The 25,172-nt window shown below is 56.2% G+C and overlaps 1 protein-coding gene across 1 annotated transcript; it reads right to left on the reverse strand.

Annotated features, from left to right (window-relative positions):
• Positions 1 to 225: 225 nt before the first annotated feature.
• DRAXIN (dorsal inhibitory axon guidance protein) lies at positions 226 to 10,757 on the reverse strand. The gene is made up of 7 exons (XM_060141421.1): positions 10,307 to 10,757; positions 7,742 to 7,932; positions 7,487 to 7,489; positions 6,306 to 6,417; positions 5,805 to 5,894; positions 3,961 to 4,050; positions 226 to 338 (listed from the first exon to the last, which is right to left on the reverse strand). Exons 1-7 carry the CDS (start codon positions 10,755 to 10,757, stop codon positions 226 to 228), a joined length of 1,050 nt encoding a protein of 349 aa, XP_059997404.1.
• Positions 10,758 to 25,172: the final 14,415 nt, after the last annotated feature.

Below are 25,172 nucleotides of genomic sequence, written 5' to 3' on the forward strand. Positions count from 1 at the left end.
TTGGCCGGGTGGTGGCTGCAGGTGTGCTGCTGCTTGGCTCCTGGGCGGGGGCAGTTCGCCCAGGGCTCCCCTCCTGGGGCTGAGTGTCCTGGGTCTGAGCCTGCAGCCTCAGTCATCTGCCTCCCCATTTGATCTGCCACCGCGAGTTATAAACAAACTGCCCGGCTTCTCCAAACCTCCCGCGCTCAGTCCCCTGGCCGGTAGGGAGGCGCCTCACGCGGCCCGCTAGACGTTGATGAAAGATCCCTGGTCGCCGTCGGCCGTTTCGGGCTCCACGCAGCGCCCCTTTCTCCGGGTGACCCTGCGGTTCCGGTGGAATTTGACGTAGCAGCGCAGCCCTGGGTGAAGAGAGGCAAGGGGGTCAGGGATCTGACCAGCCAGACCCCTCCGCGCCCTCTGGAACCCCCTGCATCCTCTCACCACCACCCCCTTCTTTTTTCTGTCCTACAACCAACCCATACCCCGCAGACCAGCCTGAATGGGCTTAAAAAAGCGAATCACAGATGGAGAAGGCAAGAGTGAACAGATGGAGCACAGGGGATATTTAGGGCCACGAAACTATTCTGTGTGATACTATAATGGTGGGTACATGTCTGCACCTTTGTCAAAACGCATAGAATGTGCAACACAAAGAGTGAACCGCTAATGTAAATTATGGACTTTAGTGAATAATGTATCACTATTGGTTCATCAGTTGTAAAAAGTGCACCACACTAAAGTAGGATAATAGGGGAAACTGTGTGTTTGGGGGGGCATATGAGAACTCTGCATTTTTTGCACGATCTTTCTGTAAACCTAAAACTGCTCTTAAAAAATAGTCCATTAAAAACCTTTCGTTAAAGGGATGCAGATTCTGCCCTCCCCTATAAAACCTCCCACGACTCCCCACTGTACTCAAAAGGAGATCCAAACTTCCTACCCTGGCTTATAAGACCCTCTGGGACCTGGACCTGCCTCCTGTCTGCTCTCTTCACCTCCCACTCCCCTCCTCACTCTCTAACTCCAGCCACACCCAGTTTTCTTGCTTTTCCTCATACACCCATTCATTTTTGGCTCCAGGGCCTTTGCACTTGCTGTTCTCACAGCCAGAAATGCCTTCCTGAAGTTCTTGGCATAGCTGGCTCCTTCACAGCCTTCAGGTCTCAAAGGGACCCTCCCTGACCACCCCAATTAAAGTAGTCATGGCCCTGCTGGCCCACCAGTGGGAGGGGTTCCTGGCTGTGGCTCTATCATAACCACATGTCAGGCATCCCCTGACATACATGGGTAGACATGTTTTTCATTTAAGGCCACAGAAGGCCACATCCTCCTGATGGGGGGTGGGAGGGTTAGGGGAAGAGATTGCTCAGTGTGGCCTGAGCAATCCCTACATTTCAGTTTAGGAGTGACCACAGGGAGAGAGGAGGACATCACCTGCTTAAGATCTGCTTACGTCACTGTCAAGAGAATAAAGGAATTGCTGTGAAGTTTGTGCTTTGGGGTCTAGAATTGACACCTGGATCGCAGCTTTCAGACCTGTGGCCACACAAAATACACTTAGGAGGGGGGCAGCGGATTATAAGCAGGAGTGGTTGGAAGCCACAGAAGCCCTTCTGGAACCCTCCAGAACCCAGGCTGGCCTAGACTGCTGGGCTTCAGCCCTGGAACCTGAGTTCACCATTCTGGGATTTCTCAGAAGCCCTCAGGACTCTTGGTCCTCAGAGGGTTCCTGACAGCCTCTTCCTGGACCATCTTTCATGAGCTGTCATTTCTACTCAATTTTTTTTTCTCTGGAGCCTGAGTCGCCACGGAGGAAGCAAGAATTTTGGTGGGACCGACCAGGGTGGGAGAGACCACGGGAAACGAGAGATGGGCTTTTGGCTGCACACATATCTTCTGGATGCCTGAAAAGCTACCCCCTCCCACCTGAGGCCCTGGGGAGGAAGGAAGGATGCCTTCCTGGGCAGAGGGGCTGGGCACCAGCTGGGTGTGTGAACTCAGTCGGGCCACGTCCCCCTCACGTGGGCAGGATGGATCTGGAGGCCCTGGCACTATTCTGGGCTTCCTGGACCTCCGGGCCATTCTGCACCTCAGTCTCCTCCTCTGCGAAATGGGCCACCAGCCCTGCACACGGGTAACAGAAGGCAGCTCCCCGGCATCTCCACCCCTGCCTGCCTCCATCCCCTCACCTCCCAGCTGGTCCTCTGTGTCTCCACTCCTGCCCCCAACAGTACTGCGGCCAGAGTGCGCTGTTACACTCGTAAGTCAGACCAGGTCACTCCCCTGCATAAAACCTGCCGACACCTTCCCATTATAACTCAAAGTCCTGCATGATCCTCCCCGCCAGCTTCTCCTACTTCCCCTTCTGCCACCTTCCCGGTTGGCTACTGTGTGCCAGGCGCCCTCAAACATGCCAGCCTCATTCCTGCCCGAGGCCCTTGGCTTTGCTCTGCCGCTTGCCTGGGACTCTCTCTCCCTCCCCCCACCCCTCATTTTCAGGTGGCTGGTTCTGCAGTCCGCTCCTGCCCACCCTTTCTAAAACACCTCCCAGACTGCTCACCAGGCCAGTCTGGATTATTTTCTTTACAGCCCCTATCCCTTTCTAAAGACATCTTGTCTACTTATTTGCTTATTGTTCATCTCACTAGAATGGAATCCATGGGCGCAGAACTTGCTGGTTCTCTTTGCCGCTGAATCCCCAATGTCCTTATCAGAACCCAACACACGGTAGGCACTCAATAAATATTTCCTGACAGACTGGATGAATGAATAATTGGACCTAAGCAGCTTTATTGCTCTCACAGCAGATAATTTTTGAGGCTAATGTGAGAAAAAATTGGGCATGTATCTCAGAATGGTCAACAGAGGGACTGAGACCAAATCCCTTCACTCAGGAAAATGTGAGCCCTGGATGTGGGATGACACTGAGTAATTATTGCGCATTTTTGGTATTTTGTTTTTAAAAGAGCACTTATCTCGTAGATGTGTACACTGAAATAGTCACAGATGAAATATCTACACTTCCAGGAGTGGCTTCAAAAACCTACTGCAGGGACTTCCCTGGCGGTCCGGTGGTTAAGACTCTGCGCTCCCACTGCAGGGGGCGCAGGTTTGATCCCTGGTCGGGGTAAGATCCCACACGCTGCGCAGCGTGGCCAAAAAAAAGATTTAAAAAATCCTATTGCAACGGGGGAAGCAGATGGGAGGGGAGACAGCACAGATTGGCCATGAGTGAGCATTACTGAAGCTGGGTGACGGGAAATGGGAGGTCATTATACTATCCTGACGACTTTAATATATGTTTGAAATTTTTCAGAATACGAAATTTAAAATGTTCTCCCACTTTTCTAGCTATGTAGGTTTGGGCAAGTGGCTTAACCTTTCTGTGCCTCAGTTTGCTCTTGGGTAAAATGGGGAGAACGATAGCTCCCTTCCTGGGATCGTTGGGAGGATTAAGGAGATAATGGGTAAAGGGCTTAGCACAGAGCCGGGTACACCTGGGCCCACCTGGGCAGGAGGGCACATACCGCTCCACGTGGGAGCTCCGAGGAGTTAAAGAGGGAGCCAGCCGGGCAAGTGCATCCTTCCCTGGGACAGTGCTGGGAAATCCACCCCCCACCCCTTGTTATCACGCTTGGAATGTCTCCCCTGGGATAGAATTCCGGTATGAAAGCACCAGGCTTCTCAGGTTTGATCTTATTTTAAAAGATACGCTCCTCTCTCCTCCCCTCTCCCGCCTCCAGATCATGGGAGATCATGCCAGCTTGTATTTCAAGAGGTGAGAAAAGCAAATTTGACCAACGATGCCAGGAATCGAGACTAAATGAGTTCACAGATTGTGGGCGCCGAGCGAAGCTGCCCCTGCTCGCGTCTTCAGCCCCCCAGGGGTTCTCCCACCCCCTTCTCCGCCCACCCCAGCTTGGAGGAGAAAGGGAGGTTGCGAGGTCTCCGCACCGAGGGAGCCCCCGATGTCGGGCTCACCTTCCACACACATGCAGTCGTCAAAGCATTTGTTGTTCAGGCCTCGGTTGTGGGGCGTGCAGAGGTGCTCCCGGAGGTCGCAGCAGGTCCCTGCCCACACAGCAAAAGCACACGCGGTCAGCCACGCCGAGCGGACCCTCCCTGTGCCCTGCACACGCTCCCACTGGACAGGAGATACGTCATCTCCACGGTGGGGCCGTCCCGGGCAGGATGGACCATCTGGTGCGCAAGGCTCCCAGCTGGAACCACTGACGAATGTCACGGCCGAGGCCCCTGGGGGCGGGCGGCAGAGACCCCAGACGCCCCAGATGGGCAATTGATTGATCATGGGAGGAGCGAGGGCGCTGTGGGATTCCCCCCCTGGGTGGAACGGCTGGGGGCTGTCAGGTGTGAAGTTAGCATGGAGCTGGGAGGGGCCTCAGTGATCATGGAGCCAACGTCCTCTTTGGACAGATGGGGAAACAGAAGCCCCCGAGAGGCAGGCCCTAGGCACGGCCTCGCCCACCATGGAGCCAACTCTCAGAGCCACTGTTCAGTTGGCCCAAACTTGAGCCTTTTCCTTCTGCTCAGGGTGAAAACAATGGTTTGGAAAGAAAACAGCCTTTCAGGGAGCTGGCGGTCTGGCTTATCCGATGCCAAATGGCTTGTTGGGTTGCTGTTTTGTAGAATATTCTGGTCACTGAATTAACGAGCATCGTGGAGGTGTGCAACTCAGATGTCTCTCCGGAAGGCACTTGCCATCCATCGGCCAGGAGAGCAGTTAGCTGCCAGCCTCCAGCTGTTAACACCTGCAGGAGCCTCCTGAGCCAATGTCACACTGTTCCGGAGCAGAACAGCCCAGGCAGTCACTGGCTCAGCGGGGGTGCCAGGGCCCGGCTACCTGCCCAGCAGGGGCCTCTTCTAACAGGGAATCTTTGCTCTGGAGCTCCCCGCTGGGCTGGCAGGCGACTGCATCACAGTCTCCTGTCCATTCCTCCTTTGTTCCACTTTTATCGTTCACAGGCCTTACCCTACCCCCCACCCCCAGAAACCTCCTGCCCTTCTAACTCCCCCTCGCTATCGTCTTCTCAGAAGTTCCGACTGACCCAATCAAGGGCCAGCAGTTTAGACCATCAATCAAAACCCCAGGCCTTAGGGCTTCCCTGGTGGCGCAGTGGTTGAGAGTCCGCCTGCCGATGCAGGGGACACGGGTTCGTGCCCCAGTCCGGGAAGATCTCACATGCCGCGGAGCGGCTGGGCCCGTGAGCCATGGCCGCTGAGCCTGCGCGTCTGGAGCCTGTGCTCCACACCGGGAGAGGCCACAACAGTGAGAGGCCCGCGTACCACAAAACAAACAAACAAACAAAACCCCAGGCCTCTGTTTTCAGACTGTCTTAATGGGCTCAGCTGCTGGACAGGTCAGGATGTCATCAAAGTATCCCAAGAAGCCCAGCAGTGTCATGATGGAACAAGGACAGAATTAAGCCCAAAAAGACGTTAGGAGAGAGAAGTCGAGAGAAGGGTCATCATGATTTAAGGCAGCGTGGGGCAGCGGTTCAGAACCAGGCAGACTCAGGTTTGAGCCACTTCCTAGCTGTGTGACCTCGGCTGAAACACTTAGCCTCTCTGAGCCTCAATTTCCTTGCCTGAAAATGGGGAATGATAGGGTCTCTTTCTCTGGGTTGCTGTGAGGATTAAATAGAACAAAGTATGACAGCATCTCTCAGTAACGTGGTAGCTGTGGTTGTTATTATTTACCATCCCTAAAGAGTCCTGCTCATGTGTCTGGGAACACCCGCCCCCATCCCTATGCAGGTTCCCCCAGCGCCTGGCCTAGTGCCTGGAACACGATGCTGGTTCGGTACCTGGCAGGCAGTCCTGGTGATGGTCGCAGGGCTCCCCTTCAGCCGGTGATGTTTCATTCCCATCATTGGAGAGTTTGCCCCGGTGTTTCTCTGGGGAAAACAGGATCTGTGGTCAGAGGCTGAGGCCCAGCAGGGCAGAGAGATTAAGCACAGAACACCAGGGTGAGCGCGCTCACACCGCCACAGTGTGACTTGGATAAGACACAATACCTCTCTCTGCCTCAGTTTTCTCTTCTCTAAAGTGGGATCAACAGCAGAACAGACCTAACTTTTTTTTTTTTTTAAGGTTAAGTGAGTAGCTACGTGGAAAGCGTTTGCCGTGCGATGAGCACTTGAGAGCAGCAAGTCCATTTCAGTTGTCCGTGCCATTATAGACTCCAGGCCCCCTATCCCACCTTGGACATATGTAGGTCAGGCTGGGGTCACCGAGGCCCCTACCCCAATGGATGGTGGGAGAGGGGAGGGAGCCCAGCAAGGGGGTGGCGGGGTGGGTAGACATACCTTTCTTCTTCGTTGACGGCCAGACCTCAGGCTTTAAGTCTTCATAATCGGTCCAGTCAAACAAGGCCATGTCCAGTGTGGGCATCACCTCCCCGTCGGGCCTGGGATGAGCCTGCAGAAGTGGGTAGAGCGGAGGGAGCTTGAAGAGCCCAACAGGTGAAAGAAGAAACGTGGGGCCCCAGGACCAGAGAGCAAAGGAGGGGCTCCTCAGAGGCCAGCTCACCCTGTGCTGGACAGCCTGCAATCCCAGCCCAGGGACATCGAGAGGGCCGCCCAGAGCAGCCACCCCCAGTGTGGGACGGTGCCTACAGGCAGCTGATGTAGTCGGGCAAGTGGTCCACCAGGCCCTCTGGGGGAGGCGGGGGGAGGCAGCTGTGTCCGCTCAGGAGGAAGCCCAGCTGCGTGTTCCCCTGCCCCTTCTCTCCCCTGCAGACGGCATCAGCTCTCTGTGGCACTGTTGAGGCCACGGCCGTGGCTCAGTTCCACTCACAGCCCTGGCCACAGTAGGATGTGAACCCACCTTCAAGGGCTGGGTTCTCAACACATGGGCCTCAGGGGCCCTGCGACAGCACGGGTAACCATGAATTCGTCGGAAATGGCCCATAGTCTTATCAGAATCTCAGGGGGGTGTAAGACCCAGAAAGAGAATAAGAAAGATCTACTGCTAAAAAAAAGTTTTATTTCTTCTACACATATATTTATTTTTGATCATTTTTAATGATTTTTTTTGAAACAAATTCCAAAGCCCCAGAAGAGGTGCAGTGATGCACCTCACGTTAATTGCAACAAGTACCCTCCCTCTAGACTCACCAATGGTCGGTGTATTTGCCACGTTTGCTGGCCTGCTCCCTCTCTGTGTATCTTTTTGTTTCTGTTCTTGTTTTCTTTGTCTGTGCCACGCGGCATGTGGGACCTTAGTTCCCCGACCGGGGATCGAACCCACACCCCCTGCAGTGGAAGCGCGGAGTCTTAACCACTGGACCTCCAGGGAAGTCCCTTCCATATATCCTTTTTAAAGGTCTGAAGCAGATGGGTCAAAGTGTTAACTAAAGCTTGTTAATTCTGGATCATGGGGACATGGTTTTAAAGATTATCATTCTCTGTACTTTTCAGCATGTATGAAATTCTTCCCCAAAGGCCCTGCCCTTCCAGATGCAGAGACCAGTGTGCTGAGCCGACACTTGCTTCCTTGGCATTCCCTAGAGTGAGCCCCCAGGACCACTGCCTGGACAGTGGCAGCCCTCCCTGGCCAGTGGGCCCACTGGCCTGAGCTGGGCTGGACGGGCATTGGGAGACCTGGATTCCATCCAGCCCCGCCGGCCTGGACCAGCTCCTTCCTGCCACTGTGCCTCAGTCTCCCTAAATGTACTAAGAGGGCTTTGCATGACATCATCTCAAGGACCCTTCCATCTCCGAGGCCGCCCCGGGCCCCTTACCTGGGGCCACAGGGATGTGACGGGCAGGATCAGGGACTCTTCTGTGGCAGGTGCTGCCTTAAAGGTGGTGAGGTAGAGTATGGTGGGGGCCAGGCTGGTGGAGGATTCCTCCATCGCGGCATCTGGGGCCTGGTCTTCTGACAGCTCCACCTTCTTCATCAGGGAGCTGGGACCTCTGACCAAGGCTCGGCCTGAGACAAGGAGCAGGAAACACAGCAACTGTATCTGCTTGCCACCCACCACCCCGTATCGGCCCACAGCTGGACCCGCATTTCCTGCTGCGAACAGGGGGGCGGCAGGAACCATATGACAAGCTATTGGCTCAGCCGACATCGCTGCTGCCCACCCTCCTGCGGGGGTGGAAGCAGGAGTCTGGGGGCAGGACGAGGGGGGAAAGTCTTGGATGAATTTGCAGTGTTGCTGGGGAGATGGCCCAGGATTCTTGCTCTAAAGCAATATTCCAGCAAGTTGCAGCCAGCAGTGTAAGTGCAACGAATGGAACTTAGTAGGATTAACCGTGGAAGGCTTCCTGGAGGAGAGTAAGTTTGAGTAGGGGAGCAACGTGATGAGGCTGAGAGGCATTGCAGGGAGGCAGAGGCCTCTGAGAAGGCTGGGAGGTGAGAGCTCCCTACGTGGTGATAATGACCGTTTATTGAGTACATGCTGTGTGTGCTGGGACCATGTTGTACGCTGGGTCCTGCTTTACAAGCACTATTTCACCTAACCTTTGCAGGAGCTCTGGCAGGGAGGTACTCTTTCAGCCTCATCTACAGGGAAGGAAACTGAAGCACAGAGAAGTTAGGCAACTTGCCTGAGAGCACACAGCTAGTGAGTATCAAAGTCTGAATTCGAACCCAGGTCCATTTGTTGCAAAACCAATACTTTTAACCACTGAAGCTGCCTTCCAAGATATGTGGGCAGGATGGGGTAGGATGAGTGTGAGGGGGGAGAGTGTGCAGGGTTGGGGGGTGGTCGGGAACCAGGGGGCTTCGAGAAAAGCTAGAGGCCCCATGCTCATCCTTGCCTCTTTTTCTCAGGCAAGATCTGACTTTAAGGTTGGTTGGGTCAGTTGGGGCCTCCCCACCATCCAGAGATGAACCCCAGAGAGTAGAAAGGGGACTCGGGGACCACTGAATCTGCTCTATACATTTTACAGAAGGAAACGGAGGCCCCATCAGGCTGAGACCTTACAGCTGGTCAGCAGGCCTGGGCCTGGACTCCAGACCTCCACTCACCCACTCTCGTGGGAGCGCCTGGCTGGTCCACGGGAGCTGGGGCTGGAGCTGGGCTGGGCTGAGTCCACGTCCCGCCCCGTGTATGCCTGCTTGCTTGCTGTCAAGGCTGCCACTGCCCCCACCCCACCTGACACGTGATCCCCAGGGGCGGGAGGCTGAGAGTCTAAGCTGGGCAAATTCCCCTGTGTTCTGTCCACCTGGGGGGTCTCAGCGGGCCTGGAAGGGAAGCAAGTCCCAGCTGTTTGCAGGAGAAGGTGGGGCTGAGGCTCCACCACCCCCCTCCTGCAAAGCCCCCGCCCCCGTCCATGCCTGTGGCACTCGGTCTGCCCCTAGAGGCAGTCATGTCACATGTAGAGACTTGGAAGCCGAGGTTGCCTGCCTGGGCTCTGGCCAGGGGAGACTGGGGAGGAGCCTGCTGGGTGGGGCTGCTGGGACACGTTTGTCCCGGGGAGGCTGGGACCAGTGGGTGGTTCGGCTCACAAGGGATTTGGGAACGTGGAGGGAACTTAAAGGAAGGTCAGAAAGACGAGGAAGAAACCCCATCAAACAAACAGAGCAGAGGCAGGAGAAATAAGGACGTGACCGCTCTCCTTGGTCAGCCGTGTCCAGGTCGGAGGACACGACTCAGCACTGAGAGAAAACTGAGAATTAACTAGTAACAACCACTGCCCATTGCCCCTGCCACGTGCCAGACACCATTCTGGGTGCTTCAGATAGCAAGCCGGCTCTGAATCTACCCTGAGGGCAGAAGGGGCCATGACACTCACTTTGCAGAAACTGAGGCACAGAAAGATGACTTGCCAGTAAGTGGTGGAGCCAGAATCAGACCTGGGGCAGATCTGGCTTCAGAGTCTAAGCTCTCGGCCTCTGCTCTGTGCCTCGGAGTTGATTAAGTGATGTGCTTGGAGGGCACCGAACTGCCCCACTTACAGGACTTACAGTAGGATGGATTTAGGTCAGATACGAGGTAGAACTTCCTGATTTAGGAGGACGATCTACTGATAAGACTGAGCTCCTATGGCCTCATGTCCTTCTCTTCCTCCCATGCTCCACGCCCAGGCCTTTCCCAGCGTCCACTTCTTACCAGATCCCTCTGACTTCAGTGAGACCCCTCCCTTCCTCTGGGGGTCCACTACCTGCCCCCTTTGGGGACTCTGGATGTCCTCCCCGGGACCTCACACCATTGACACCGCCGCCCCCCACTTCCCCCCTCCCCCACCTCCCTGTCCTGTCCCTGAAGTCCCCTTGGCCCTTTGGATCTGATCCCTCTCCCCCACTCCCCCTTCCTCTTTCGTTGCAGGGCCCCACCCCCTCGAAGACCTCCAGCTACCTGTGTGCAGTTTCAACCTCTCCTTACGTCTCTTGTGCTCCCTGCCTCGTTTCTTCACCCTCTCTGACCCTGGAGACCGGCTCTGCTTCTCGGGGTAGGGCAGTGTCAGCCCCAGGAGCAGATCCTTGTCCTGCAGCAGGCCTGCAGGACTCTGCCCAGGCAGCATCCCCCCTGCCCCTGGCAGCCTGGAGGCCTGCCTGGTGGTGGCAACCACAGCCCCATCCTGGGCCCGGCCAGGTGTGCCTGGGTCACGCTCCTTCTTGCCCAGGCCCTGCCGGCGGTGGTGGCTGGTCTGGGGCGTCCACAGTGCTGGGCCCGGGAGGTCGATGTGATTCTCCGGGAGGTTCCGAGCAGAGCTTCCGGGTCCCAGGGAGACTGCCAGGCTCAGCTCCAGTAGCAGGAGGAGGGCGAGGAACAGCATGGGGGCAACGTGGGTGGTGGGCCCAGCCATGGGCGTTTCCCTGCAAGAAAAGCAGGACTCTAAGGGGGCAGCCCTCCTCCTCCTGCACGGCCCGGCTCCCCAGTCCCCTCACCCCCACTATTATAGCCTAGTGTTCCTCAACAGGGATGGAGGGGGACTTGGCCCCCTCACCCCTCCAGGTGACATTTGGCAACATCTGGAGACATTTTTGGTGGTCAAAGCTAGGCAGCCCCACTGACTTTACTGGGTGGAGGCCAGGGACGCTGCTAAACACCCTACAATGCTCAGGACTCCCCCGTGACAGGGAATCGCTGGCCCAGAGAGACCCCAGCGCTGAAGCTGAGAAGCCCTGGTTCCAATAGTTGAAGAAGCGCCCAGGTTCCAGATCAGTCTAGATTCCTCTTTCTGTACAAACCTCTGCCTTTGGCTAAGTTCCCCGGAATGAGCTGAGTCCCTCCAAGCTCAGAAATAGGCCGATAGTCCCAGAGACTTGCCTCAAAGCCTACATTCAGACAGATGGAATAATAGCATGTGAGCACGTGCTGTAAGTAAGAATCGTGTTCAGCGCTTGGTGTGAATTTTTATCCCTTGGTCCTTTCCCCGAGTCTCTGAAGTAACGCCTATTCTTTTCTGAAGTGGAAATAAAGGCTCAGAGAGGCTGTCACACGGAGTACGTGGCATTTATGCAACTGCTAGGCCTGTGCTCTGAGCTCCCACGTGCTGTCCCAGGACAGCCCAGGGCTTGCCTTTTCTTTTCCTCCAAGTTCCAGGCAGGTTCTGACATGGCAGACGCTGTCCCTGCTGGGGCTGGGGAGCTCTGGAGGCTGGACTCTGACCCTGCAGGGTGGGGTGAGCTACCTCTGACCTACACTGGGAACAGCCCATCTTTCTGCACCAGAAGTGGTGTCTCCTCAGGGGACCTCACTGCTCCCCCCTCTGCGCCAGAGGAAGAGTCGGAACCCCCAGATGCTCCAGGAGCACTTGGAGCTAAGGCTCAGGAGCCTCGTGGCTGGGGGACAATGGGAGTGTCCCACCCCCTGGGGCCCCTCCCCCATAGCCCTCCCCCCTACACCAACCTCACTGCATCCGGCTGAGCCAGGCACCAGGTTAGCCAGGCTGATGGAATTTTCATGGCCTCCCTGGGCCCCCTGCATATTCCATTAGGTTCACAAAGGTGCTTACACAACCGTCTCCTTGTGATTTGTGGCCCTGTAATTGCCCAGGGCTGAGGAAAGGCTGGTGGCCTGGGGATGACTGCTGGCTCTCTCCCTCCAGCCCCCTCAGGTCCTGCAGCCCCCACACTGGCCATCCCACCCCAGGTTCACCGTTAGCCAACGCTGAGTGAGGGGCCCTTGAAGTGGCTGGGGAGGACAGGCTGACCCACCCTGGGAAGAGCGAGGGGTCTGGGGGAGGGAAGCGGCTCCTCCCCAGCTCGCCTGCTCACCAGCCTCCTGTTATCCTGCTGTTCTATCATCCCCCAACAGGCGTTAGTGGTCCCCGGGGAGGTGCGGGCCTCTACTGCCCTGGGCTCTGCCCCACCAGCCTCAGCCCCAGCCTTTCCATAATGAGGGCCCGGGAGGCCGGTGCTCCGGCAAGGCCTGCGCTCCTGAGGCAGCCAGGTGGGAGGAGGAGGGGCCCTTCGAGAGGCCTGTCAGTCAAGCATTGTTCTGCCCCCGGGGACCCCTCAAACCCTATTTCCAGGCCTCAGGCAGATGCCAGGCTGCATTTAACAGACTCCACCTCCTCTCCCTGTGGCTGAGAAAGGCTGAGTCTGTGTTGGATGTTACCCTGACCCAGCCCCGCCCTTCTGTCCTGCGGGGACGTCACATCGATAACCTGGGAGAAACCCACAGAACACCATCAACAGGGGACCTTTGGGACACTGGCCTGGTGAACAGAATCCCTCCACCTTGAGAGTAGAGAGGAGCAAGTTGGGACACCCAGAAAGTGCAGGCAGGGGCTTCCCTGGTGGCGCAGTGGTTGAGAGTCGGCCTGCTGGTGCAGGGGACGCGGGTTCGTGCCCCGGTCTGGGAGGATCCCACATGCCGCAGAGTGGCTGGGACCGTAAGTCATGGCCACTGAGCCTGTGCATCTGGAGCCTGTGCTCCGCAACGGGAGAGGCCACAACGGTGAGAGGCCCGCGCACCGCAAAAACAAACAAACAAACAAAAAAACCAGATCTGTTGTGGCTACACAACACTATGAATGTACTAATGCCACTGAATTATAAAATGGTTAATTTTATATTATGTGAATTTCATCTCAATTTTAAAAAACATAGAGGGGGCTTCCCTGGTGGCGCAGTGGTTGAGAGTCCGCCTGCCGATGCAGGGGACGCGGGTTCGTGCCCCGGTCCGGGAAGATCCCACATGCCGCGGAGCGGCTGGGCCCGTGAGCCATGGCCACTGAGCCTGCGTGTCCGGAGCCTGTGCTCTGCAACGGGAGAGGCCACAGCAGTGAGAGACCCGCGTACCGCCAAAAAAAAAAAAAAAAAAAAAAAGTGCAGCCAAGGGACCAGATGAGGCTTGGCAGAGGGGTGAGGGGTGGGCAGCCCCACAGCGTGTATGGGCAGCGTGCTGTCCCTGTGGACACACATGAGGCCGATCAGTGACCCCGAGCCAGCCTCTGAGCTCGGTGACCAGCCTCGGCACTAGTCCCAGAGGACAGCTCCTCCCCTGCAGAGCCAGGAGTTGAAGCCCAGCCCCATCCCAACCCTACACCCCCATGCATCACGACCCCACCCATACTTGCCATCTCTCCCAATGAAGTCCTCTTACCAAGCCCTTGCCAGTGGCCATGGGTCTGTTCATCATATCCAGGAACCCCAACTTCAGTGCCATCTTTGTTCCCTCCCACCCTTTGCACCCCACAAATCATGTACGCAGCCAGCCTGGGGCAGGGAGCGGGGATTTCAGCGTGCAGCCTGAAGCACCTGAGAGGCCATCCCTCTCCTGGATGGATATCAGCCCCGTCCAGCCCCCGGACCCAGCCCACACTGCTGCCAAAGTGCTCTGATCCTGACCCTCTCCTGCCCCAAACTGTCCATGGCTCCCTATCCCTTTCCCATTTAACCACAGACTCCTCGCTTGGGTACTCAAGATCTCGTATAATGTGGGCCCAACCTAACTCTGCAGCCCTGACTTCTATTTCCTCACCGTCACAGCCAATAGAGACTATGCCCTGGGCCTCGAGCACCTCCCATCTTTCCTGTCTCTCTCTTCTCGCTGAGGCTGTTCCCTCTGCCTGGAACAGCCTCTCCTCTTCACCCTCATCTCTGTCTCTGTGGAACTCCTGCCCATCCTCTGGGACTCGTCCCAAATGTCCCTTCTGGCAGAAAACTCCCCCCTCAGGGCTCCCACACAGCTCTGCCTAGCTCATTTCCTGCTGGGGCAATCAGCCTTTTTTAAAGTCCCCGACCAGGAACCTCCCTGCTGGTCCAGAGGTTAAGGCTCCACGCTCCCAATGCAGCGGGCCCGGGTTCGATCCCTGGTCGGGGAACTAGATCTCACGTGCCACAGATAAAAGATCCCGCACGCCGCAACTAAAGATCCCGCTCGCCGCAACTAAGACCCAGCGCAGCCAGATAAGTAAATAAATATTAGAATAAATAAACAAAGTCCCTGAGAAGATCTGGGGAAGATGCCTTTCCCCTCTGTCCCTGTCAGATTTACAAGACCCTGCAAATAACAGGCACTGACAACTACGGATCGGGATGGAATCAAACTGACACCCGAGCAGAAGATCATAAAGAGTTCCCAGGGAGGGTGTGCGTGTGCGTGTTTGTGTGTGCGACAGAGAGAGAGAAGGAGACAGCTAAGTGAGGGCTGGGGATGCTAGCACCTCTTTGCCCTGAAGACCGCATGGAACCCTGTCCCCAAGCCCACAGCATTTGTACTTGAATCTTGGCACATTCCAGCAGCCAAGATGCCAGCCTGGCAAAGAGCCACTCGGGGAACACGGGCTGCTAGAGAAGCCGCACTGAGGATGCACAGCGATGCGGGCTCCAATCCACTCTGCCTGTCTGGAAGCCAGCTGGAGGCTGCCTCCCAGAGCACCAAGCAGCCGGGAGACAAGGGGCAGCAGGTGCCCCGCGTGCCCCACCCCCATCAGCCTGGGATGGTTCTGCCCGAGGTTTGCGCATAAAGCCTGCTCTTTGGACGCTCAACAGCTTTCAGTCGCCCGGGACAAGAGAACCATCCACAGCCCCAAGACAGCCGTCTCACAACAGAGATCTACTAGTGACTCCTTAAAAACTAAACTGAACAAGAGCAATCGTCATCATAGGAGCTGCCACTCCCTGAGCGGTTGCAAAGCCCAGGCTCTTACAAGCCTACTTCATCCGTTTCTTATTGCATCCTCTCAGTTGCCCTGCACAGGGCAGGTTGTTCTCCATTATTTTTAAAATGAGGAAACCCAGGCTCTGGGAGGGTAACCCACAAACACAAGGTGACAGCACTGGTGAGTGACAAAGCCCCACCTCAAGGCCTGGGTTCTCTCTGCACCCCATCGCCCGTCCACTGAGCTTCGTCGGGGGTCGCCTACCTCCCCCACGTAACCTCCTGCCATTGCTGCGAGTGCAGTCAGGGCCCTGGAGCGGGGACCAGGCAGCTGGGAAGATGAAACTGACAAAGGAGGGGAAAGGGGCTTGTCTCGTGCCCTTATCCCGTCCCCATACTGTGCAGAGTTGAACTGCCGGCGGCGTGGTCTCCATCCAGAAGCCTGCGGGGAGGCAGTGTTAATGCAAATGAGGGCAGCTGATGGAGCCCGGAGCTCGCTTTGATTCCTGAGCCCCCTCCCCCCTCCCCACAACAGCCTTGCATTTGGGGGCCTGGCGACTAGGGGAGCTCCTGCCCACCTGCCTGGCAGACAACAGTGAGGCCTGAATTCCTCCTTCACTGATCAGCTCACCTCATGCCTGATGGGCTGGACGGGAGAAGGGGGCGGGTAGGGGGGTGGGAGGTGGGAGCAGTGCTGGCTGAAGGGGGTCCGATGGGAATCCTGGGCCAGGAATATCAGTGATGCTCTGATGGAGCCTAGGGATTACGACGCTCAGTCCAGGCTGTGAGCCAGACAACCACCCCCCAGGAGAACTTGGCCGTCAACCCCCCTCCCTGACCCTGCGTCTCCTTCTCGCGTGTGAAAGTGACGCATTTGAGCCACCATATTTGGTAGAGATGTCTCAGGGGTTCTCTAAGCATTTGATTCTAACCTCACTTTTAAAAAATATTTGTGAAGCTATTTTGAAAACTGTAGGTAAAAACAACAGACACTCTCAAATGCGTCCTCTACACACTTTTAACTCGGGTACATCCCCACAATAACCTGGCCTCCTCCCGGGTCACTGCAGAGTGTTCCAGGGATGCGAGGTGAGCAGTTTAAAAGAACTGTTGCCATTTGCAGCTACTTATTGACATGTTCCAGGATTTTCTGGACACCAACGACCAAAGCCTGTTAGAGGCTCGGTCTCATATCGACAAATGCAACTGACATCTATAGCCTGCTTTTATACCATTGAAGACAGCTTCTTTTTTCTCTTTGACTTACTGTAAAATGGGCAATATTGTACATTGGGGGCATAACAGTGGTCACACGGCATCTCCACGGAGGAGAAGCTGAAGAGAGTCTGACGGCATGTAGGGCTTGAAACCGTATCTGCACGAAACGGAGAACGTTTTGGTTTGGGGAAGAGATTATTGGTGGTGTTGGTGAGGTGCTACACCGCTCATAAAAGGCTGCCTTTATTGATTTTATATGTTGGGATTATGGATGAGATTTCATGGGAAATGATTCGTACTGCGCAAAAAATAATGGGGGGGGCACTAGGGAAAGACCACTGGATCACTGGGTTAGATTAGATGGTCTCGAGGGCTCGGTCTGCCAAGGCAGACTAGGAATTTATGATCTATAGTGACAAGACTCCTCCATCTGTCTGTCTATCCAACTGACAGCCCCCTGTGGGGAGGGACGACACATCATATCCTCCAGGTTCTGGAGTGAGCCCCCAGGGACCAGGGACAGGTATTGTGAAGTAGCATGAACTCAGAGGACATATTTGTGAATGTTCAAAGACAAAACGTGGGAATTCCCTAGCGGGCCAGTGGTTAGGACTCTGCGCCTTCACTGCCGAGGGCACAGGTTCAATCCCTTGTCGGGGAACTAAGATCCCGCAAGCAGCTCGGCCAAAAAAAAAAAAAAAAGACAAAACACAGCCATGCGTGATGATAACAAGGCCATTCCTGGGCCGTCCGTCCCTCTCACTCGCTTTTGGAGGAGCTCTGCCTTGCTTTGGTCACCTCTCTAACTGTGACTGACCCCCAGCCCCCAGATGAAACCCTAACCCACCGAGCCGCTGGGATGGGCATCCTGAGGCCAGTACAGGGGTCTCTGGGATGACTGGGACACTTCTATCTTTCAAGGGGCTCTTCAGAAAGGGGTGCACAGTGCTGGGGGTCAGGGATCTGAACAGGAAGGGGCCCTGATTCCTGCCACTCCCCCGGCCACAGCTCAGGTCTTGAAAGGACCCTCCACATGGAAACATCCTAACCCTCTTTAGCTCATAAGAAACTGGAAGGTAGCTGCCTTCTGCTAAACCTGGACCAGAAGGGACTTCCACCCCTGAGAGGCCAAGAAACATCTCCAAGGGGATCTTGCTCCCTTAAGAGAACCCAGCCTTCCTCTGGGGCAATCTGGGAGCCAGTATTCTTAGCCACAAGTGATGAGCTCTCCCGGCTCATGGGGGAAGTGGGTCTGGAGTTTTGTGGCCTGCTGGGCATCTCTGGGGACCCTGACACTAAGGGCTGAATTCTGTCCTTCACAGTAGCTGCCTCAGGCCAGACTGGGCTCTGTGTAGGTGCCCCCTTATCACAGAACTCTTGCCACATTCCCTGCCATGTTTCCAGTAACACAAACATCCTTCGGTGCTGCTGTCTGCCCAGGCCCCAGCTTATCATCCAAACATCCTCCACTCTGTGGTCAGAAGAACAAATCGGACACTAGCTTTCCTGCTTAAAACTCTTCAGTGGACGTTTCTGCAACTCATACAGCAGACAAGAGATTAACTCCTTAATATATAAAGAACTCTCACTCCACTCTCAGCCCTGGGAGCCCTGGGGGCAGTGTTTGTATGCCCAGAACCCCAGGTCAGTAGTGCTTAGGACAGATTTTGTGAGATGCAGGAATTCTCTCTGATTTTGTTTCCATATCGCCGTGAAGATTTTGGGAATGCTCTAACTTGGAATGATCTGCCTGACTCTTCCCTCTGGCACCTCCTCATGACTTGACTGGACACTTCCTGGAATGGCTGGAATCAGACAATGGAGGTGGCCATCCCCAGGTACCCTCTTCTGCTCTTAGAACAGTGGACAGTGGGGCCACCTGGTAGTCAGCTCCACAAACCTGGAACTCCAGTTGGGGTCTTAGAGCATCTAAGACAGCAGGTTCCTGTCTTCTTTAGGGGGAGTGGATTCCCCCAGGGCTGGAAAATGAGTAGTTGTAACTGTTCAGTCAAAATAGTTATGTCCCATAATTCAAAAAGAGTCATGTACCACAATGTTCATTGCAGCTCTATTTACAATAGCCAGGGCATGGAAGCAACCTAAGTGTCCATCGATAGATGGATGGATAAAGAAAATGTGGCACATATATACAATGGAATATTACTCAGCCATAAAAAGAAATGAAATTGAGTTATTTGTAGTGAGGTGGATGGACCTAGAGACTGTCATACAGAATGAAGTAAGTCAGAAAGAGAAAAACAAATACCATATGCTAACGCATATATATGGAATCTAAAAAAAGAAAAAAAGGTTCTGAAGAACCTAGGGGCAGGACAGGAATAAAGACACAGATGTAAAGAATGGACTTGAGGACACAGGGAGGGGGAAGGGTAAGCTGGGACGAAGTGAGAGAGTGGCATGGACATATATACACTACCAAACGTAAAACAGATAGCTAGTGGGAAGCAGCCGCATAGCACAGGGAGATCAGCTCGGTGCTTTGTGACCACCTAGAGGGGTGGAGAGGGAGGGTGGGAGGGAGACGCAAGAGGGAGGGGATATGGGGATGTATGTACATGTATAGCTGATTCACTTTGTTATACAGCAGAAACTAACACACCATTGTAAAGCAATTATATCCCAATAAAGACGTTAAAAAAAACAAAAATGGTTATGTCCTCAGTGACAGTGGGGGAGAGGAGGGGGATCCTAAATTCTTGGGCTGGGCTCTTCCCAAGTCAATTTGGGACTAGATTCTGTCTCCCGAGCCCCTCCCACGATCCTCCCACCATCACACCTCATCATGAGTCATAATTTCCCTGTCTGTGAAATGGGATTATTAGCCTGTCATGAGATTTGACTATTTAGGAAATGAGGACTTCTGTGTGATTGGGGAAGGGGAGGTTTCCAGGTATGGAAGGAACTCAGGCAGTGTAGGTGGGATGGAAGGCAGCAAAGATGAGCTTCCTGGAAGGGGGGAGGGGAGATAAGAGTTGAAACATCTGCCCTGTGGGGTACTCATCGGTGGATTGGCCTTGACAGTCCTGAGCTAGTCCCTACCCACCTCCCCTGCCGCCCTGAGGCTCTGTGCCCCCAAAGTGCCACCTGTCCAATAGGAAGGGGCCTCTCAGCCCCCCCTAGGCCTCAGAACAGCCAGAGCCCCACCTACCCCTCCACATGCCTTTGTGCCAACCTGGCCTCACACAGAGAACTCTGCCTCCTGACTCGTGGAGCCCCAGGGTGGAGACTGCCAGGGACAGTGAACCAGGTAGTCACCACTTGCTGAGCTCCTCTGGGTGCAGGACCTGGATGCCATGCAAGGGAAACTGCTCTAGTCTGAAGACCTTGTCCCTGCTTCTGGAAATTGCCAGTCTGATTGGGGACAATAGCCCTGGCCCTGGGGAGCTCCCACTGTAACAGGGAAGATCTAGGTCTTGCCTTGGAGGACTCTTAGACTGATGAGACGCGGCTCCTGTCCTCAGGGAGCTCTCAGTCTGAGCAAGAAAAGCAGCCCCTGCCCCAGGAAGCCTCCAGTGTAACAGGGGAGACCCTGTTGCCGCCCTTAGGGATTTCCCAGTCTGATAGGGGAGACACAGCTCTGGCCTTGGACGTTCCCAGAACATGGGGAAAACATACACTTCGCTGGAGGGAGCTTCTATTCTGTGGGCAAAGACACAGTCCTTGCCCTCCAGGTGTCCCCACTCTGACCTGGCAGGGAGGCCACAGACCTAATGAAAGATTGAGGCACAGATGTAATTATTATTGATTCAAACACAAAAATGTCAGCCCAAATCCATTAAGCTGAGCCATGGGAGAGCACCCCCTGACCAGAGCGGAAAGAGCTGTGTGACCTTGGGCAAGTCACTTGACCTCTCTGAGCCTCGGTTTCCTCTCCTGTAAAATGCTGGAGGTTGCGAGAATGAGGGGAGGCAAAGGTATACAGAGTGAGTGGTACCCAGTAAGAGTGCAATAAACAGTAGCTGTTTTTATTATGAGGAGGGGAAAGAGCGGGAGTGGGGCTTGGGGGTGGGTTCCTGGAAGTGTTTGTGCATCTGTGCCTGCGTGTGCATGGGGGCAGGCACAGGTGGCCACGTCCTCAGTCCTCGGTGGGGTGATGGATGGCTTCGGTGGGGCAGGTCAACACAGGCCCAGGCCAGCCTGGAGGGGACCATTGTCTTAGCAAATGAGGTTTGCCTTTCCACAGGGGCAGCACCATCTGCTTTTATTATTTCCAACAGCAGCCTCGGGAATTCCCACCCCCCTGAGGCCTCACACCTCAAAAAAACTGATGTAGGGCTGTTGTTTTGGGGGGAGGGAGTGGAGTCCTACCTCCTGCTACATTACAGGTACTCGCCACCCCTCCTCCTCTCCTAAGCCATCCTCCTGGCCCCCTATTCTCCAAATTTCATTATCTTGGTTCCCAGACAATTTGGTCGCACCCATCACTTAATCGAGTGACAAAATGCCCACTGTCAGTTCCGGCAGAGGTCAGTGTGGAGTAGAAAGACACCTGGAGTCAGACAAGCCTGGGTGTGAATCCTGGCTCCAGCATTCAATAGCTGTGTGACCCTGGGCAAGTCAATTAACCTCTCTGGGCTTCAATCTCACATCTGAAAAATGAATGTTTGCTTGGGTGTCATTTATAGGGTATCAACTACTCTAGGCTTAGAGCTTTATATATTATCTAGTTTATAATTCAGCCCATTGAAGTGGACAATACTTTTCATGTAATAACAATAGTAACAATGGTTCAACATTGGGACAAAGATTTGAAGGATTTGCTCAAGGTTACACAGTAGAGTGAGTGGTAGAGCTGGGATTTGAACCTGTGGCCACCTGACTCCAAAGGCAGGCTCTTTGACCACGCCTCATGCTAACTCGGTAACTAGTACGAGTACTGACGCTGTGACTTTCAGGGATGACACGTGGTGGGGGCCTTAACCCAGAGCCTGGCACAGAGGGGGCCCCTAAAAACTTGAGGTGTGCAATTACTTTATCCCAACTGCTCTGGATTCCAGCACCGGTACCCCTACACTCACTCAGGGACGTGTCCCAGATGGTCAATGCCAGGCCATGGTGTTGCGGGGTACGAGGCTGCCAAAGCTGGGAACTGGTATGGGGGGGCAGGGCCTCTAGTGGCAGGGTCCTTCCTGGGGAGGCCTGTGTTCCATTGGCTACGGTGGCCCACGTGAGAGGAAGGGCTGGGGTAGGACAAGCAGAGGGCCTGGAACAGCAAGAGAGGTGGGTGGCACCTGAATGGGCCAGTGGAGAGATGTTAGTATGACACCTCCCCACCCCGGGAACATGCCCAGCTCGTGCTCTTCCCAGGCTGTGGAGTCAGGGAGGCCAGGATGCAAACCCCAGCTCTGCCACATTTCTGGCCGAGGCAAGTGAAGGTCCAGGTCACGTAGCTGCTAAGCTAGTCTGCTGAACTTGGGCAGTCAGTTCCCCGTCTAGCCGATTTCCTCTGTTCGCATCAGGCACAGAAATCCTCCTCATCTTCTGGAGGCGTGCAGAGCCCCCAGTACCACAGGGACTTTCCAGGAGGCTTGCTCCCCGCTCCACAACCTCACCAGTCTGCCCTAGGGCCAACTCTGCCCCTGGCCTGGCCAGCAGGACCCAGTGGAACCCACGGATAACCTGTGGCTTGCAATTGTCAGTTCATTCCTATCTCCTTGGCCAAGGATTCCATATATTAGAACAAATATGGACAGAGCACGTGCTGTGCTGCTGTGTACCAGCTGTGTCTCAGGCACTGGGACCCCAAGCGGAACAGGACCCAGCCCCGCCCAGGGAAGTGCAGACCACGGGAGAGACAGGGAGGCAAGGGGGGCAGCAGGGCTCCCCACAGGAGGGGACATCTGACCTTGGCCTGCAAGGGGAGACATTTTAGTTAGAGGGGAGAGCCTAGCAAAAGCTCGGAGGCAGTCAGGGCGTGGAGATGATCGGCCCTCCGTCATGGCTGAAACCCAAGATGCCGACAGGGGGTGTGATGGGAGGCAGGCAGCATAGTTCATTTAGTGGAAACAGGGCGCTATGGAGGGATTTAGGGATGCGAAGCAGGGTGAATTGAACGGTGGGAAGGGAGGCAGAGAAAGTGGCAGAAAGGATTGTGAGCAGGAGTCTGGATGGGGTGTGTGTGTGTGTCTGTGTGTGTGTGTGTCTGTGTGTGTCTGTGGGTGTTTCCAGTCCCATTCTTGCCTCTCTAAAGAGAAAGGCACTAGTTGCTAGCTCTGGCTGTGGCTAAAAAAAAAAGCTCAGCTAGGGGAACCCAGAACTTCCCAGCCGGGAGAAGATGTCCCTCTTCCGAAGTTGCCCTCATTATGGCCCTAAGCCCACATCACTGCCCGACTCCTGGGGTGGTGTGTCACCTGTCGCGATGACATAGACGATGGTCAGAGGGTTTGGGTGATTACACAACAGGTGCAGGGTCCAAAAGACAATCCCCCCCAGAGGAAAGGAAATGGCTCGTGAGCGAGAGCCATTAAAAAAGAAATGGGTGCAAGACAGAGATTCAGAATTGGGAATGAGCCACATGGATGCCTCATGATCAATGACCAGCTGTTGGCAACATCGACACAGCCACATTGAGCTCATTTTGAAAGCAGACACTCTTTTCTTTCTGATTTTTAAGCTCCGATTTTAGGACAAGCAGAGAGGAGGAGGGAGAGAAAGAGAGAAGAGTGCCAGTAACAGTGTGTAGGGGGAGGTGACCATGATACGGGAGGGGCCACAGTCAGGTTTCTCTGCAGTGTCTCTAAGCCTGAATTTTTGATCCATTTCCCCCTTTCTGTGGACCCCCTATCCCCACCCCACCCCACCCGGGGACTGGGACTGTAGAATCCCCCGTGGCCACCGAGTGTGTGCCTCGCTGGCATCCGATATGTTTTTTTCACTGCTTTCACATATATCCCTATAGGTAGGTGCTATTATCCCCGTTTTATGAAGGGGGCACTGAGGCTCAGAGAAGTGCGTCCCTTTGTCCAAGGTCACTCCCTCAGCCTCCGTCTGCCTGACCCCAGAGGGGTGGTACTGAACCAGTACTGGGACACTTCTTGCATGCCACCAGGCTGGGAGGTGGGCAGCATGGAAGACGGCTCCATGCAAGAGAGACCAGACAGAGGCGAGGGCAGAGGGAGCACGCAGTGTAGTAAGGCAAGACTTGGCGGGAAAGCCAAGAAGTCTCACCACTCAAACCTCGGGTCCCCAGGAGCCTGAGACCCCGGCGTGCGGTTGGAGAAAAGCCAGCAGTGGAGAGGGAGGGAGCCTGAGCCGGGGCCAGAAGAGCGAGGCCAGCGCTGTCGGGGCTGCTAGCGCGAGGAACTGGGCAGTGCTGGCGGGGGGCGCAGCCGGAACCTCCCTCTACCTGCAACACACCCCAGCCCCGTAGGCAGCCTCGAAAGAAGCAGAGGGCACTCCTGCCAGCTCTGTCCGGAGCTTAGGGAATCTTCCAATCTTCTTCAAACGATGTCAGATTGGGGTCCCCAGCCTGAGAGACCACCGGGAGACTCAGAGACAGAGAGACAAAGAGAGACCGGGTCCCAGAGGGAGAAGGCTAGTGCCGAGGAGGAGAGTGGGCGAGAGCCGCGTCCGGAAGAGGGCGGCAAGGGCGCACGCTAGGCAGTGTCAGAACGTGGAAAAGTGAGTGTCCGGCGGAAGGCGGGCGGATGAGGGGCCCAGGAGCAGAGCCAGGAGCCGAGGGGAGACGCGGCGAGGAGCGGAGGCGGCGGACCCACTGACCGACGGGTCCGAGGGCCGGGAGGGCAGGGAGGAAAGCAGCATCCTCACCTCCATCCTCAGTCTCCGGCGCGCCCCGCCCCTGAGCGCTCCAGGTAGCCCACCTTTGTCCCGGCGCGCAGCCAGGTGAGGCGGGAGGGTGGAGCCAGGGGCGGGCCAAGGCCAAGCCTTACCTGTCCAACCGGCGGGGCAGGGGCCGAGAGGCGCGGGGCCGAGCGCCTGCGGGAGCCGAGCGCAGCGGAAGGCCGAGCCGCGAAGCCGGGACCGCGCGGAGAGGTGCGCGGGCGGCAGGAGGATGTGCCGAGGCTGAGCTGGGCTGGAGGGAAGGGGGAGGGGGCGGGCGTGAGGGAAGGGGGCGGGAGCACGCGGAGGGGACGGGGGAGGGGCGGCGGCGAGCGGGCTCCACTGCCCCCAGCCGAGGGGCAGCCCCGGGCCGGGCCGGGCCGGGCCCCGCGCGCTCCCAGCCAGCGCGCCCTCGCCAGCTGCGCTCGGCGTTCCGGGCCCCCTCCCCAGAGGCCTAGCTGCCGCCGCCGCGAAGGCGCGGGGCAGACAAAGAAGGTAGACAAAGGCGGGCGCAGCCGGGCGGCCGTGCAGGCACCGGGAGAGGCGGGCCCACTCCTCCCGGTGCGGAAGAGCCGCCTCGGCGCGGCCCGGGGCGCGTGGGACGGGCGGGGCGCGGGCAGCGGTGGCGCATCTGGAGCGGCCCAGCAGGGAGCGGGCGACAAAGGGCCGCGGCGGGGGGTCCCTGGCGGACCCCAACAATGGATTGGAGCTGAGCGCTCAGCTGCGGCAACGTCTGGCAGCGCAGAGGCCGGCGGTTCCCCAAAAGGATTATTCCGCCTAGGCTGTCAAATGGGACGGAAGAAATGCCCTGTGCGAGGGAGGAGGAACGGGGCACCGCGGGGCCTCAGTAGCCTCCGAAAGTGCGCAGAGTTGGGGGCGAGGTTCAGGGAGGGGTCGGTCTTCGACGTGGGGGTCCAGGGGGGTCTTCAGAGCGCTACCAGGTGAGACTGGGGAGCACTGACGGCTGCGCTAGTGTCCGCTCCCCACTCACACACCCTGGGAGGGAAGGGAAAAAGACAATACCCCTACCCAACACACACACACGCGCGCGCGCGCGCGCGGTCCGCCTCTCGCCACGCCCCGTCCAAAGTAGGTCCCCAACCCGGCCCAGGCAGGACAAAGCCAGCGCTAGGGGTGGCTTATCCATCAC

This window comes from Lagenorhynchus albirostris, chromosome 2 (genome assembly GCF_949774975.1).
Source record: "Lagenorhynchus albirostris chromosome 2, mLagAlb1.1, whole genome shotgun sequence".
NCBI classification, from domain to species: Eukaryota; Metazoa; Chordata; class Mammalia; order Artiodactyla; family Delphinidae; genus Lagenorhynchus; species Lagenorhynchus albirostris.